Below are 16,815 nucleotides of genomic sequence, written 5' to 3' on the forward strand. Positions count from 1 at the left end.
TACACATCCATTTTGGTTTCTAAGATGGCGTCATTACATCATCGTATCTTCTCACTTGTAAATAATTATAAGAGTAAATTACTTTTTGAGTCCATGTGTTTTAGTGGTTTTAACCACTCGAGTCCAAAATCAAAAAGTTTAACGCCCTGAGTCCCTAGCCATTTATTTTATAACGTTTTGAGTCCAATTTTTTTCATTTTATAATGATTTGAGTCCAAAAAATTGGACTCAAAATGTTAAAATTTGGACTCAAAAGGACTCAAATGGGTAAAGAAAATGCTTATAGGGACTCAGGTCGTTAAACTTTTTTATTTTGGACTCAACTAGTTAAAACCCCTAAAACACGGGGACTCAAAAAGTAATTTACCCTAATTATAAATATTTTCAACTATGACATAGTTAGATTATCAATATAGGGTGAGGTTAGTGTAAAAAGGGGTGGTTTTGTGAGAAGTGTTTTAAACATTTAGATCTTGAAGTTAATGGTTAAATAAAAAGGGCTTAAAATATAAATTATATTTTTTTTACTAATTTGACTAGATTAGGGGTAAAAGTGTCTTTTTATATTGTTTAAATAAAGAAACTGTCATTAACCTCTCCACAATTAACGTCATTTCCTACTTAATCGGAAACATGGATCAAAATCAAAATCAAAGTTCAGATTGTTTGATAAATGTAATCAACGAACCTTCTTCGTCATTGTGTTTTATCGGTAATCGCATGATATGAAAACCCAATGTTAAAAGACATGACATGAACTGTGTATCATCATCATCATAACATAAAACACCACAAACTAAAGAATACCAAAAAACACCATGCGAAGAACACATTCTGATAATGCAGGTTGTAAAACACTATATGAAGAACGTATTCTAGAAATGAAGGTTTATAACATCATGTGGAAATGCAGGTTTAAAACACCATACTAAGAACGTATTCTGTAGATGTAAGTTTAAAACACCATACGAAGAACATCTACTGGAATGCAGGTGTAAAACACTATGAATTAAACTACGTATTTATTAAAACATCATGTTATGCAGACTTTGTATGATGATCTGGTTATAATTGCTATCTTTGTAATAAGTATGAGATATATGAAATGTAAATTATGATATTTTGTTCCCTAAAAAAACTCAAAAACGGTTAAGAAATATTTAATCGTTAAATTGTTTTTTAGAGTAAATTACATCATTACCTTTTTTTAATTAATATAATTGATGAATACATGTCATCACTAGAATATTTCTTACATTTCTCAGACACTTGTCACTTTTTACAGGATCGTTAATTTATATGTCACATCTGATTTTTTATTTATTTATTTATTTATTTTAATAGCAAATGTCTATACTCGATTTTACACTAAATAATACAGAATACTCATCTTGCCTAGGTTTTAACACGGAACCTCCTCTTTAAAAAGCAACTGCCTCTAACAAATAGGCTAGCCACACCACATCGTATATGAATTATTAAAATTCAATTTGTGTAATTACAAATATTCTACAAATCTGTGGAAGGCTTGATTGAGGTTTGATATTATTAATTAATCTTTTTAGTTGACTTTAGTATCTAATAGTTTTACTAAAAACCTATGCACAAGTTGGAGAATAACCAATGAAAATAAAAACACTTGTTAACATGACTGTAATGTGAATTTGTTGGAAGACGAGCGAGGTCACTTATGTTGGAGAATAACCAATGAAATAATAAGATTTGAACTATCATTTTCTTAGAATACTCGACAATGACCGATATTAATATTATAAATTATATGTATTTTTAATACTATGTAACATGCTAATATATAGAAATATGTAATAATAATTTATTTTATGTTAAAAAAAATTGAGCTACTTTTAGCCAGGCCAAAATTTAACGGTTAACCACTCATAACCAACCCGCAATAACCTTCAACCAATTAACCAAAACCACCATGAACAATCGGTTGTGGTTATGGTTTTGGGCCAAAACCGCCCTACGCACACTCCTACGTCATGGGCCTGCTCGGATTCAACAATCAAGATTCAATAACAGTTCTCTTTAACTTTTCAAAGCCCATGAACCAGCACAACATGGGCCTGCTCTGATTCAACAATCAAGATTCAATAACAGTTCTCTTTAACTTTTCAAAGCCCATGAAACAGCACAAAAGTGATCCAATAGAAAATCTCTTTTGGGCTCATAAAGACATGCAAAAATTCATAATTAATTTGGCAGCCAACAAGCATAATTAGCATACTAAATATGTACCAATACACCATGATAAAATGACTAGTGTTACTTGCCTCTATGTGCAGGACCTTATTTTTTGCTACCTTTTTTACCCTTGCTGTTCTTGGGCTTCTTCCTACACTTTGAACAAAACCAATCCTCTTCCGGAACTTCCGCAAGTGGCGGATCACAACAATCAATATGCGTGCCGACACCACACCCAATCGAACCACCTTCATCCCCACATATCAACATTTCGTCACCTCTTTCACGTGCCCCGCACACCTCACATGCCACATCAGTACTTTCGGGAGTTCTAGGCTCGGAAATCTCTTCTTCTAACCGGTTCTTCAAACCGTTATACGATCTATCCGCCCAAACATTTGTAGCATACTGAACATGTCTTTCAAGGGGGTATCCAGGCTTACACACATATTCCACAAGGTAATCAGCCGTCACACATGGTATCTCGTGTTTCAAAAATTCCTGCACCCACACGTCGACAGGTGGCATCCCAGGGCTAACGACCGCAAAGTCAACACCTGTGTTTAAGAAGCGAGTGTATGGCGGCGATGTTGCCAATATGGTCCCGTCTCCAGCCTTCACCGCCCGTTTAAGAGTGTCCTGAAAAATTAAAATCATCAGTAAAACATTTGAAAACTAAAATAATGTTGATATGTTAACACAAGGAAAATGAAAATCGTAGCTCATAAAATGATATTAATATACCAAAGATGGGGCAATGCATTCCCCGTATATGACTATTTTCATTCCGTGAAATGCACCGTGACCGGTTTTTTCTTTCAAAAGCCGCCATTTTCTTGGTGCTTCTAAGTTAATTTGACCGTCTTCGCTTAGGCCATTTTTGTGCCATTCATATGTCTCCTCTGGTAGAAATTTCCCTGCCTGGTTACTTGCGGATAAGTAATCAGTCTTCAAAATCCACCTGCATTTTGAAACGTTTGACTTTCAGTTTCTGACCTTCAAGTTAATTGTGTGGCGCAATAAAAAGTAAAACATGTGTGGTTCAACACAATATTGTTATTGGGCAAATATGGCATGAAAAAGAAACAAACTTTAGCACTATTTCTATTTTAGTTAAAGAAGTATTACATTAGAGTACTTTGACCAAGAATGTCAAAAGTCAAAAAGACCTATACCTTCCAGACGCAGCAGCAGCAAAGAACTTTTCGGTTCTTCTTATAGGATCAGGGACAATGAAATGAGTTGCCTGATAAGACCAATTATGAGTAACTCTGCATACTTTTCCTTTCAATCGCCTGATTATCTGTTGAAACTCCCTTCTTTGCAACTTATGTCCGGTTAATATAAACCACATAGGTTCATTTTTCAAAGCATTTGAATTTGCCTTATCTGTATTCTTTTCGGTGACTTCTTTAGCCGGTTTAAATACATGTTTGTTACCGGTACTTTGATCATTAACATGAATTTGAACGTTCTCCTTCTGTGCTTCGTTCAAATCACTTGTTTCGACTGCTTGATTAGTTGTTGGCTTTCCCTTTTTGTTAACAGCATTGGCATCATCTTTCTTGGTTCTACTCAGTGGACGTTTATTTTTCTTCGTTTCCTTCTTGTTAAGAGAATTCTCTGTGTCCATGTCAGCGACATTATTATCCTTTTCTTCCTTCTTTTGCTCAGTTGTGTTTCTCTTGCTCGCATCTTTCTTAGTTTTACTCAAAGGACGTTTATTTCTCATAGGTTCCTTCTTGTTCACATTCTCTATATCCACGTCATCATCCTTTTCGTTATTAGTTTGCGCAGGGTCGTGGCGAACACCTTCTACTCTCTCTACATCTGCAGCTTTTTCCAAATCAGATACAAGTCTCTTGCTCACATCTTTCTTGGTTTTACTCAGTGAGCATTTATTTCTCTTAGTTTCATTCTTGTTCGCAACATTCTCTATATCCATGTCAGCATCCACGTCATCACCCTTTTCATCGTTATTACGCTCCGGATCATTACAAACACCTGCTCTCTTCACTTCCACAGATTTTTCCAAATCAGTTCCAGTTCTCTTGCTCGCAACTTTCTTAGTTTTACTCGATGGACGTTTATTTCTCGTAGTTTCCTTCTTGTTCACAGCATTCTTCGTATCCATGTTAGCATCCACATCATCACCCTTTTCATCGTTATTATGCTCAAGATCATTACAAACACCTGCGCTCTTCACTTCCATAGATTTCTCCAAATCATTCACATCTACCCTTGCTCTCTTAGCTCGGTTTGGAGTTGCTTCTTTCCTTATTTCTTGTTTCTCGGAATTCTTGTCAATCGTGAGTTCATTCTTTTCAACAGACTTCTTATTAATTACCTCTTTCATAGAAAGAGCAGTGTTTTTCTTACCCTTTATAGTCGGAGGAATTTCACTCGCAAGATTCCCGATATTTCCATCAGATTCGTGCACCGGAACTTTATGCTTATTGACGAATACGTCATTTTCATCATTATTTTTATCAGCACATGGATCTACAACATCTTCATTTTTCTCTTTGCTTGCCTCATCTTTATCGTCTGGGGGCTCCGTATCATCATCCATGAATAAAGATGTCTTCTCAGACATATTCTCCATTTGCACGCCACTAATCGCCTCCTTTTCTATTTCCGTGCCTGATTTGGCCACTGAAGGGACTTTTTCAAACTGTTGATACAATAGATTCTCATCATTAATCCCCAGTTCGGCATTTTTCGAAAAGATTGAACCTTTTTGATTCACTGTGTTCTTTTTACTAAGTTTAGGAGCCGAAAACTTCTTGCTAATCGACTTCTTTCTGCCGGGTTTTGAATTCGATCCACCACTTTGTTCATTGGTTTCGGAATTCATAGTACCAGATTTCTGAAGATCAGAACTAACTGCAGAAGGTGATTGCATATCACTTTCGGCTATGCGCACATCTCTGTTACTAGATTTTGTAGACAGGCTGCTTTCCTTATATTCTTTTTGTGGTCGTTGCACTGCATTCAGATCACCAATCTCTGCAGTGGAAATTACATTTTTACCCTTGAAACCTAAAGGTATTCTTCCAGGAATATCGGCGGAGGAGTTTCGTGCAGGACTTGTTTCAATCGGGGCCGATAATTTCTTGCTAACTGGCTTCTTTCTGACAAGTTTTGAATTTGATCCAGCGCTTTGTTCGTTGATATCCAAATTCGGAGTACTGGATTTCTGAAGATCAAAATTAGCTGCAAAAGGCGATTGAAACACATTTTCTGCCATATCCACATCTCTGTTATCGGATTTTGTATATAAGTTGGTTTCCTTGTATTCTTTCTGTGCTCTTTGCACTGCATCCGTGTCTTGAATCTCCGAAGTGGAAGTTTTGGAAATGCCAACGTCACAAATTACATTTTCACCCTTGGAACGTAAGGACTTCCTTCCGGAAATATTGGAAGGCGGTTTTCTTGCAGGACTTATTTCAACTGGGGGAACTTTTTTCAGCTCTTGAAACACCGTTTCCACAACATTACTGTGACTCATCTGTTGTGGTTTTAAACTACCACAAGAAATATCCAACATTCTTTTAGTAGAAGATGTGTAAGTTCGTTCATCTACTGAGCCGAAAGCAGAACCATCGTAAGGAGTCGCTTTTTGTACGAGCGAAGAAGACATGTTAAAAGCATCACTGAAATTAAGCGTATTCGGTCTTTTAGCGCTGCTGGTATTGCTTTTCATGTCTATGGCTGAAGGTGTGGTTCTAGTTGGAGGGGTTCTGATCGGATCTTTCGTAGAGTAACCGGCAGATACGACCATTTTTGCTTCATTTTGAGGAGACTTGTTCGCTGACGTTGATGCAAAAATGTTGTTGTTTTGTGCTGATGAACTACTTACGGCTTTTTCATAATGATTAGATGGCTCCGAAGCAACACTGGTAACATTTTGGGTGTGTTGAGGCTTAATTTTAATCTCGTGGGGATTAGGGAAACGGTCAGATGTGGTTTTCGTAGTTAAGGACACTGTTTCTTGAGCATTACTAAACATGTTAGAAACACTAGTATTTGATACGGCGTTTGGGATTTCTTGCTTTGATAGCAGAGAATGACGGGGGCTTATTTTTGCCTCGTTGTGCCTTGTGTTATTGCCTTCTTGTTCATCTTCAGAATCTTTGGCTTCAGCCTCCATCTCCAACTCGTAACCACTGTAGTTAAGATGAAATGGCATTTGGGTAAATAACTATAAAGACAAAATTTTATATCGCGTCTGAATACAAATTGCATTAATAATGTCAACTGTCAAGTGTCATTGATGTAAAAGAGAAAGTCTGTATGCTCTTACCTCTTGCTGTAATCCGCTTCAGGTAAAATCTCCCAAGCCTTTAAACTGAAAAAAAAAATTTGAATAGAGAATTAACGTTAAAGGAGGTTTACACTTGATACAAACTTAAAATAGGAGTTAACGATATATGACTCATATGTTAAAAAGTTAAAAACATAAAGAGTAGGTGAACGAGATCAGTACCTGTCTTCTAACCATCGGTGATTTATAAGCTTTATTCTCTTCACTCTCTTTGCAAGCAGATACTTTTCCCCTATTAAATTTAAAAAAAAAAAAAACAATTTCTAAACACAAATACATGATATATAAATTACATAAACAGGTAACAAGGAGGACCTAGTAACTTCTATTTTAAACTCATAATACTATAATACTTCAATGGTCATACGCAATATATGTGCCAGTATACAAATAGAAATTACTAGAAATCCCATTTACAGTTTATCAGTTAAAAAAACTTTCATCGTTTGTTCAGAAAAAAAAATTACCATAAAAAAACTTACTGGTTTATCTTATGTCAACAAGAGAATACAACACACCTTCAAATTTGTAGCATATAAGATGAGTAACCTTGGTTGCAATCAGCGGTTTCGAAACTTGTGCCCCCATCAATTCAACCATGGTCTGAAATATAGCACATAACAAAAGTTTCATATGATGTAAATCCATTATCTTGTATAATAAGAAAGTTTGCAGTAAAAATAGCAGATTGAAAATAGACTAACCATAATGTCCTCTCGATCTTCACGTTGATATCCTGTCAAACATATTACTAGTGACTTTGCCCCTGGAATCCCATTCAAATCTCTCACCGGTACGTACATTACCTGATAAAAATACAAATGCACATACTTGGTTACAAACCAGTAACTCAGTCCTGAATAGATTCATAATATAACCTAAAACCAATCGGATTTGCGTACTGACCGAGGTTGTATCCACAGGCGCTCCGACATCAAAACTGTGATCAACCCACAGACTAGAGACTAATATCTTCCCATCTTGTCTAGCAGCAACACATAGGGGATCATCCTACAAAAACAAAACACAGATATATATTATAACTAAAGTATCATTTATTACCAACACAAACAAAAAAAAAGGCCAAAACAAGGAAACACAAATTAGGGGAATTACATAAACAAGTTTATCCACAATAACATGAGTACAATTTGGACCATATTGACCAGCATCAACCCCTCCGCCATCAACAAGCTTCCGGGAAACCTGCAAAAAAAGGAAAAAAAACACAGGCGTCAAGTTTAGATTGTAACTAGGCCTGTAAACGAACCGAACGTTCATGACTTGTTCGTGAACTTGTTCGGCGGGAAGTTCGTTTATGTTTGTTTATTAATAAACGAGCCAACACAAACACAAACTCTTGTTCATTGAATTAAACGAACGAACATGAAGACACGCTTTGTTCGTTTATTTACATTTGTTTATATTTGTTCGTCTATTTTCGTTTCAATTTAAATGCATAAGTTATATTTATTTATATAAATTTTAAACATAAAAAGAACTTTCTAACCACTTATATTAATATAATTAATAGGGTAATTGGGTTACTAGTAATAAAAATGGGTTTTCCAATGGAATTTATCGTAATTAACCACTAATTTATATAAAAAATTACTTTCTTTGTTAATGTTTAGTCAATTATGTTCATTTGTGTTGTTTATTGTCTGTTAAATTATGTTTGTTTAAGTTTGTTTGTTTGTTTGCTTATGTTCGTTTACCTTCGTGAACTGTTCGTTTACGAAGAACATGCCTATTTTCTTAATAAACGAACATGAATAAAAAAATGTGTTCAATTATATGTTCGTGTGTTCAATTAAAGTTAAATGAACAAACATAAACATGTCTATGTTTCGTTCGGTTCATTTACAAGCCTAATTGTAACCTAACCGGTACTGAAAGCTCTCTCTCTACGAGGTATTGGTACTGAACTGGGACCGATAACGAAAATACCTAGTTACTGAATACCAGTACAGTATTCAAATCCTCATCCCTAGTTACATTACAATAAATAAAATACTAACTAACAAACGAAGAACAGTATGCAAAAAATGAGAAATATCGAACGGTAAACGCATGCCCTAACACATGAATCGAGTCATCAAACTAATAAATGTGCGGAAATTAATAAAAAAAAATTGGAACCTGAGATTTTTTGATCGGGTCGAATCCGAGAAGGAGAAAGCGGATACCATGGAAGAGTTGAGGTGGTGAGATTTGATGATTTTCTAACATTTTCTTTCGCCGGGAGTGGGAAACGTGGTGGAGGTTTATGGATGTGAGTGAAATGCAAAGCTTGTGGGGGAAGGAAGGAGGGGATGAATGACGGTGAGGGGTAGAAAGGGAATTTCAAGGTAATTTTCATTTTTGGTTTAAACAGAGCGAGGGAAAACAAAAAGTTTGGAAAGTCCCGCCGCTGAGTTGAAATGAAAGTTTTGAAACGTGTGTTGTGCAAAATCCTCCACGTCATTTTGTTTTTCTTTTCGGGTACCGGGTCACGTTTAAACCGCCACCTATATACTAATGTTATTCACTTATTTGTGGTGTACTTTAACATTTACGTGTTTGGTAATTCGTGAATAGATAAGTATTAAACTAGTAAGACTTTTGAAGTATAAGTGTTGAACTATGGATAAGAGCATTCACATCCAATCCACTAAAAATATACATACATTCCACTAAAAAACAACTCCTATATCAATATATTTCCACTAAAAACAAATACTTTTTCTCTCTCCTTTTCAATATATATTACATTTTCTCTCTCCTCTACTCACAACCACTTTCAAAATATATTAAAAAATTATACAGGGTGAACAGTGTCCCCCCAAATATACAGATGAACAGTAACATTTTCTCTCTCCTCCACTCACAACCACTTAAACCACTTTTTATAATTTAAAAACTCATCTCTCAAGATTTGGTGGATAGAATGTGAATGCTGTGCTGAACTCATAGTCGGCCCTAGGGTGGACTGGAAGGACCACCGATCAAGCCCTGATATTTTGAAGGGCATTTTATTTTATGAAAAACCCAATATATATGTAAAATATATTTTTTTAATAGGGTATACCTATATAAACACCAACATAGCCCCAATTACAAAACTATTTTTGTGGTTTAGATTAGTTATTAGCCCATTGACTTTAGGTTTAGACCTTTAGTGAGTCCAATACCCAATTTCGTTAAGGCGTAAGGGCACGTTTTTTCGAGCTCGAAAAGGGTACACGAATTTACAGGGTCGGCCCTGGCTGAACTTGTAAGAGTTTTGAACCATTAAGTGTTGAACTAGTAAAAGGTCTAAACTAGTAAGAGCCAGTATAATTCAGAGATCTTAACCATTCAGACTCAGTATAATGTTTAATCATTCAGAGGCAAATGTTTGCATCATTTAGACATCTGTTCACGAAACAAACAGTCTGAACCATTAAGTGATGAACCAATAAAAGTTTTGAACTATTATGAGTCTTATTAAGAGCTAAACAAACAGTCACTTAGAGTATAAGAGTGATATGGTATGTTAACTGACATTGCATACTACTTTCTTCTTGTGTTAAAGGGCATTGAAGAAGTTATACGTTAATATATTAATAGAGGTTTTAAATTTAATTAATTATTATTTCTTCTCTAAAAACCAAAAAAAAAACACTAAAAATAGAGTTAGGTGAAGTTTACGGGATTAAACTATTTCCTTGAAGTGAAGCAGAGTGAAATGAGGAAAATATGTTGATGTGACACTTAGATGAAGTAAAGATGGGTTAAAGTATACCTAAAGGCCTAAGAGTGTAAGACCATTGGGTGTGGGGATCGGCAGAGGGTCGTCCCCCCCCCTAGCCCCGTCGAACACCGCCCCCTTGGGGCCCGGCACGGCATCGGCGTCGGTTTTGTAACGTTAGAGACGGGCCTAAGTTTTTGAATGGGGTGGGCCCTGAAACAGTAACTTGCAACATTTTAGAAAAAAAATTACCCCACCACTATAAATTCAACCCCTTTTCACCCCATTTTTTTACCAAACTACTCCCACTTTTCTCCCATTTTTATAAAAAAAAAACCTCTCCCAACCTTAAAAAAAATTATGGATCCCTACAACCCAAATAATCCCAACTCAAGTTCACACCCGTTTTCGTCATCCGGCTACACACCCGTAATGGACAATGCTTTTGCGGGTTACTAACAAATGCCAAACGCTTTCAACCAATACCCGTTCAACCCAATGCAAATGCAACAACCCAACATGCCGTTCAACCCATATCAAATGCAACAACCCAACATGTCGTTCAACCCATATCAAATGCAACAACCCAACATACCACAAGCACCTCAAACACAAATCGAGGAACAAGATGATGAGATAGAGGCTGTGCTAGAAATACAACCTGAACCTTCAAAAAAGAAAAATAAAAAGGGAAAGGGTAAAAAGGAAGACGCACCGGGCAAACAAATGCAACAATGGACAAAACTAGTTGTAAAGGATCACCCAAAATGGAAGGGATGTCAAAATGAGGTTGCATAAGCGAAACGAGCAACGAAACGGTCTAAAACTTCCGAGTCAGGAAGTTATAGCGGTGGAGGCTCAACCGGTCGTTGCCAAATAAATATCAACGACGAGCCCGACTATGAGGAGGAGCCGATTGAAGATGGAGAACGTCCCCCAGGAAGGGACAAAAGTAAAAAAATAGCGGCTGAAAAAAAGAAACAAGCCGCATCAGGAAGTGGTGGTGGTTCGAGGTTGGAAGGTGTTATGGCGGAGTTAAAATCATTCAAGGAAATCTTTAACGACAGGCAAACCGAGAAGGTAAATATTTAAAAAAAAACTAGCCGAGGAGAAGCTAAAAAAGCAACAAGAAGCGCAGGAGTTGGAGGAATGGAAAATAATGACCACCGACCTTAGCTCCTATCCACCGGAAGACCGTCCCATTTTACAAATGATGAAGGACAAAATTAGGAAAAAATGGAGTGGGGAAGTGTAGTTTTTTTTAAATGTAACTTTAGGTTTTTTTTTAGTGTGTTTTTTTTTAATTTAAATGTAACTTTAGGTTTTTTTTAGATGTGTTTTTTTTATTTAATGTAACTTTAGGTTGTTTTTTTAGGTTTTATTTAAATGTAACTTTTTTATTTTTATTTACTTTGTTTTCATTAATTAATTAAATCAAATAAATAATAATAATAATAATAAAATGAAGGAGGAGCATCCCCACACCCTTGGATAGTCTCCAAGGGGAGGGTCCTTCTCCTTTGCCTACGTGACGCTTATGTGGAGGATAGTCCTTTGGAGAATATCCTCCCCCATACCCAATGGTCTAAGGGGTCTCCTAACATGGGGAGTGGTAAACTCTCCACCTAGCCAATCACCTTATGTCAAGTCAATTCCCCTTTTCATTTCCCATTTTGCATTCAAATATAAGAGGTGCTTCACCTAAACATTTTTTTCTTAAAAAAAGATAAAGGGTAAATTACTTTTTGAGTCCCTGTGTTTTATGAATTTTAACTAGTTGAGTCCAAAAGCAAAAAGTTTAACGACCTGAGTCCCCATAAGCATTTTCTTTAACCATTTGAGTCCAAATTTCTAGCTCCATCCACCAAGTCTGTTAACTATGAGGGCAATTTGGTCATTTACACACAAAGTACAAGTCTTGTATGCACATGAGTAGAAGGAACAAGTCTTTAATGCATTAACTTTTACTTTTACTTTTAATTTAATATATATTATATATAAAAATAAATTATCTAGCTTTCTCCAGCCATCACCACCGTCTCTCTCTCTATACCTTTCTCCAGCCACCACCAACAACCATCCCCAGCCACCAACAACTGCCCCAGCCACAAACAACCTAACAGAACCCATACACACCCAAAAACTCAGACAAGAAAAGAATAAACACCCTACAAAACCCAACCCCAAACTCAATTCTTCCTCTGAACACCCATCATCCCAAACTTTAACCCAATTCAACTTGTAAAAAAACATACATCAACAAACACCCATCATCCCAAACTTTGACCCAATTCAACCTGTAAAAAAATTCACCATCAAAATTTCATTTCTTCAAACTCAACAACACTGTACCAAATCAAATTAAAAAAAAAAATAGCATCAAGAAATCAACATCTGTTCCGGTGAGTCCAAAGCTTCGATGCAAGACCAGTAACAGTCCTAAGTTGTTCCAGTGGTCATCGACTCCATCATCACATCGCTCGCCTTCGACTTTCTCTCTCCTAAAATCAAACCTACGCCTCTCTACAGTAAGTAATTTAGATGATTTAGATTCATTTCTTACTAATTTTTATCATTTCTTTTATCACAGATTCATGAAATATTGAATTGAATGAATCTAAATTGTAGCGATCAATCTGAATTTGCAGAATAGATGTGGGTTATGCTTACAGAGCGTGAAGAGTGGGCGAGGCGTTGCGATTTTCACAGCTGAGTGTTCTCACAGCTTTCACTTTCCGTGTATTGTCGGTTACGTGAAAGAGAAAGGTAGCCTAGCTTGTCCTGTTTGTGGTACCATGCGAAAAGAAACGCCTGTGTTTTCTGTCACCGATCGGAATCAGAAGCTTGCATAAGAAGGTAAGATGAGAGAAAATGATGATGTTGTAGATAAAAGAGCACATTCAACAAACAGAATTCGTTCCGGCTAGATTTGAAAGTGTAGTGGTGGTGGTGACGGTGGAGGTGCAGCGGTCGTGGGTGTTGTGGAGGTGCAGCGGTGGTGAGTGTTGTGGTGGTGGTGGTGACGGTGGAGGTGGAGGTGCGGTGGTGACGGTGGTGTTGATGGTGGAGGTGTGGTGGTGGGATGGAGATGGTTTAGGTAGAGAAAGAGAAAGTTATGGAGGGACTTATTATCTGGATATGATCCAGAGAACATATATATTTAATAATAAATGATTTTTTTAATTAAAAGGATAATTTGGTCATTTAACAAAAGTTAACAGAATAATTTTAACAATGTTAGAAATTTGGACTCAAATGGTTAAAGAAAATGCTTATGGGGACTCAGGTCGTTAAACTTTTTGCTTTTGGACTCAACTAGTTAAAACTCATAAAACACAGGGACTCAAAAAGTAATTTACCCAAAGATAAATGTTTGATTGATTAGAAGACAGTAGAGTCCACCATTAACTCTATTTTTCTCCTCTTCCCTTACATGGTAACTACTCCTCGCAACCCACTCAATCACCCCACTCCCCGCACCCACCCCATACACCATAAGAGCATTCACATCTTTTTCATATTTTTAACCTTTTAATTACACAAAAAAAAAACTATATTTTCTATCACCTTTCAATTCAATAATGTTTTTTATACATTTATCATTATTATTTCTTTTTCCTCCATTCACAACCACTTTCAAAATACGTTAAAAAATTATAGAAGTTGAATTCTCTCAAATATACAGAAGAACAGTAACATTTTATCTCTCTCCCACTACAACTACTTTCAAAATATATTAAAAAATTATAGAGGATGAATACTATCACCTCAAATATACAAATAAACACTAACATTTTCACTCCTACACTCTAAACCATTTATTTATAATATAAACTAGTATTTTGCCCGCCGCGCATCGCGGCGGTGCGCGGCGGGTGGAAACGTGCAGTATGACAACACGCGATTCGTAAAATACAATGTGTAAAAGACAGTTACTAAAAAAGTGTAAAACATGCGTAAAAGGCAAATACAAAAAAAATATAAAACACAAAGGTAGACACGAAATGTAAAATACAACGCATTGGTAATTGCAGAAGTAGGAGTAGTATTTTAGGAGTTAAAATTGCAAGTTTTTAAAGTAAGAGTAGTAGCCATGTCGTGTATTGCGGCGGCACCGGACGGATGAAAACATGTAGCAAGACAAATAGCATAAATCACAATGTGTTAAAAAAAGAAAAAAAGTTATGGCCAAAAATGTAGATTACAAAAGCATGAGCAAAAAAATGTAAATTTCAAAAGTATTAGTAAGAAATGGAAAATGTAAAAGATGAGGGGGCCAAAAATGTGGATTACATTAATTGGGCCAAAAATGTAAATTGTTAAACTTGAGGGAGTGAAGGTGGAAAAGCCACCGACACTCCCTTTTCATATATATAACTAGTAATAAGACCAGTGCGCATTGCGGCGCGGGTACTTTGCAAATATCAAACGGATTAGTCCAAACGTTATGTGATGTGTTAACCATATGAAAACGCACGTTTTGACGTATCCAATTGAACTTAATGTATCCTACAGTTGCATTGCGATTGGTTCCAAATGTAACATAAATCGAATTTATATCGTAAAATCATAACGTACAATACGCGACCCGACTAACTCGAATTTATATCGTCAAGCCAAAAACTCTCGAGGGGGTCAAAGTGGCGTTTACAAAGTTCATAAAATGTTAAGTGGTTAAAAATTGCATTTACTAAACTTAAGAGTTAAGAAAGGGTAGAGATAAAATTTGATAAAGTTTTGGGGTAAGAAGAAAACTATAACAAAGTTGGGGTTGAAAAGGAAACTACCACAAAGTTGGGGTGTCAAAAGCAAACTATGTGTAAAATGGAGCAGTAGTTTAGGGACTAATTTTGTCATTTTATGAAATTTTGAAGATACCAAAGTCAAGGGGCTGAAATTGCAATATTGTGAAAGTATGGGGGAGGGGGAGGCAAAGCCGGTGAGGTTTCCACCGAATTTGTCTTTTAAGTTATAGTATAATGTAATAATTGGAGAATATTAAATTATCTTATATTAAATATTATTTTGTAAATTAAATTTGTTAAAATAACTATATATATATATATATATATATATATATATATACCAATTTTATATTTTTAGGATGGATATGGATAAGAAGATAGTCGACGACCAACATGACGAAGCCGAGGAGGTACATCAGGGGGTGGCTAGATTGAAGCACAACTCGGTCACCCGTGTTTAGAGTTTGAGGTTGGTTCCATCATGCGCCTCTATGCCAGAAGCTACGTACAATGAGGGCTCTCGGACACACCGCTATCGGTTGGACGCAGGGGCGTACCCACCTATATCTCAAGGTGGGCGGGCACACCCCTTGAAAAAATAAAATTTAGTGCTAAATTCCTGGTAAAATCCCGACCGCACCCCTTAAAAATTTTCATCCGCACCCCTTGGAGATTTTTGACTGCCCCCTAGGAAAAAAATCTTATGAATTTGTAAAAAAATTATAAGATTTTTTTTCCTAACACAAGGCTCCGAACAATGGAACTTGTTGGTACTTTGATTTGGTGCAATGAGATCCAAGTAAACATTGTAACAAGCAACTAATCCAAAGGTTTTCAATCAAAACATAAAATAAATTCAACTTTTGACCTCAAAATGGTGATGTACCAACTCAGTTTACCATGGTAAATGTCACACCCCAAAAACGTCGCACCGGAAATACAAACGTGGCGATGATGGAGGTTGGTACCCATTAAAGTCTTCGTGGTCGATGCTATAGTTATTTTGGACATTTTGTTCATTTTAAAAACATAGTTTTTAAGATTACCACATTCATCACGAACAAGTCATAGTTTGTGTGACACCCCAGGATAACCGGGAAAACCATGCAACTTAACTAGCTTCCTCAGTGAGTGCCATCAAATTTCGGGACGAAATTTCTTTCAACTTGGGGATGATGTGACAACTCGAAATTTAGAACCTTTCGTTGTAACTTGCTCGTACGTTATGTGACTAGTTTAAATGATAACGTGAACCTTTTTATGTGATAAGTGCTTTGTTACGTGTGTATTGTATATATATGTGTACGTGTTATATGTGAACCGAGAACCCGACACGAAACAACAAGGAACCCGACTCGAGACCATGAGGTCTCGAGTGACTAGTAATCGGTTTTGGGCCTTGGGCCGAGAACCTTTGGCCGGTTGGGCCTTTGGGCCGTAAACCCCACTCGAAACCCACTAAGGGTGCACACTTGGAACTAGCCTATATATAAACTACCCTTAGTTAGTTCTTGCCATTTGTTGAACAATACAACACACACACTCTCCTACTTCTCTCTCTAAGCCTTAAGAACACAAACACACCTCCAAGACTCTCGGATCTAATCGGTTAGCACAAGGACTCTCGGGTTTGGAACTTTGGATCGGCACACACACACCTCACCAACCGGTTAGTATTTCTTGTTGGATATTGTTGAATGCATAAGTGTCAAATATGTTCATGATGTGTTTGTGCTTGAATAAATGTATGATGAGATTATGTGACAATATGGTAAGTTGTTAAGTTTTACATAATGTTTTGAAAAAGAAATCGGTTCATGAATGTT

At 36.4% G+C, this 16,815-nt stretch overlaps 1 protein-coding gene across 1 annotated transcript; it reads right to left on the reverse strand.

The window, feature by feature from the left end:
• Positions 1-2,110: 2,110 nt before the first annotated feature.
• LOC110909930 (BRCT domain-containing protein At4g02110) lies at positions 2,111-8,835 on the reverse strand. Its single transcript, XM_022154652.2, has 10 exons — positions 8,675-8,835; positions 7,649-7,738; positions 7,439-7,543; positions 7,237-7,338; positions 7,051-7,135; positions 6,695-6,764; positions 6,512-6,556; positions 3,381-6,374; positions 2,950-3,166; positions 2,111-2,844 (listed from the first exon to the last, which is right to left on the reverse strand). The coding sequence occupies exons 1-10, from the start codon at positions 8,762-8,764 to the stop codon at positions 2,311-2,313; spliced, it is 4,332 nt and encodes a 1,443-aa protein (XP_022010344.1). The 5' UTR covers positions 8,765-8,835; the 3' UTR covers positions 2,111-2,310.
• Positions 8,836-16,815: the final 7,980 nt, after the last annotated feature.

The sequence above is a fragment of the Helianthus annuus genome, chromosome 4 (genome assembly GCF_002127325.2).
Source record: "Helianthus annuus cultivar XRQ/B chromosome 4, HanXRQr2.0-SUNRISE, whole genome shotgun sequence".
In the NCBI taxonomy this organism is placed as follows: domain Eukaryota; kingdom Viridiplantae; phylum Streptophyta; class Magnoliopsida; order Asterales; family Asteraceae; genus Helianthus; species Helianthus annuus.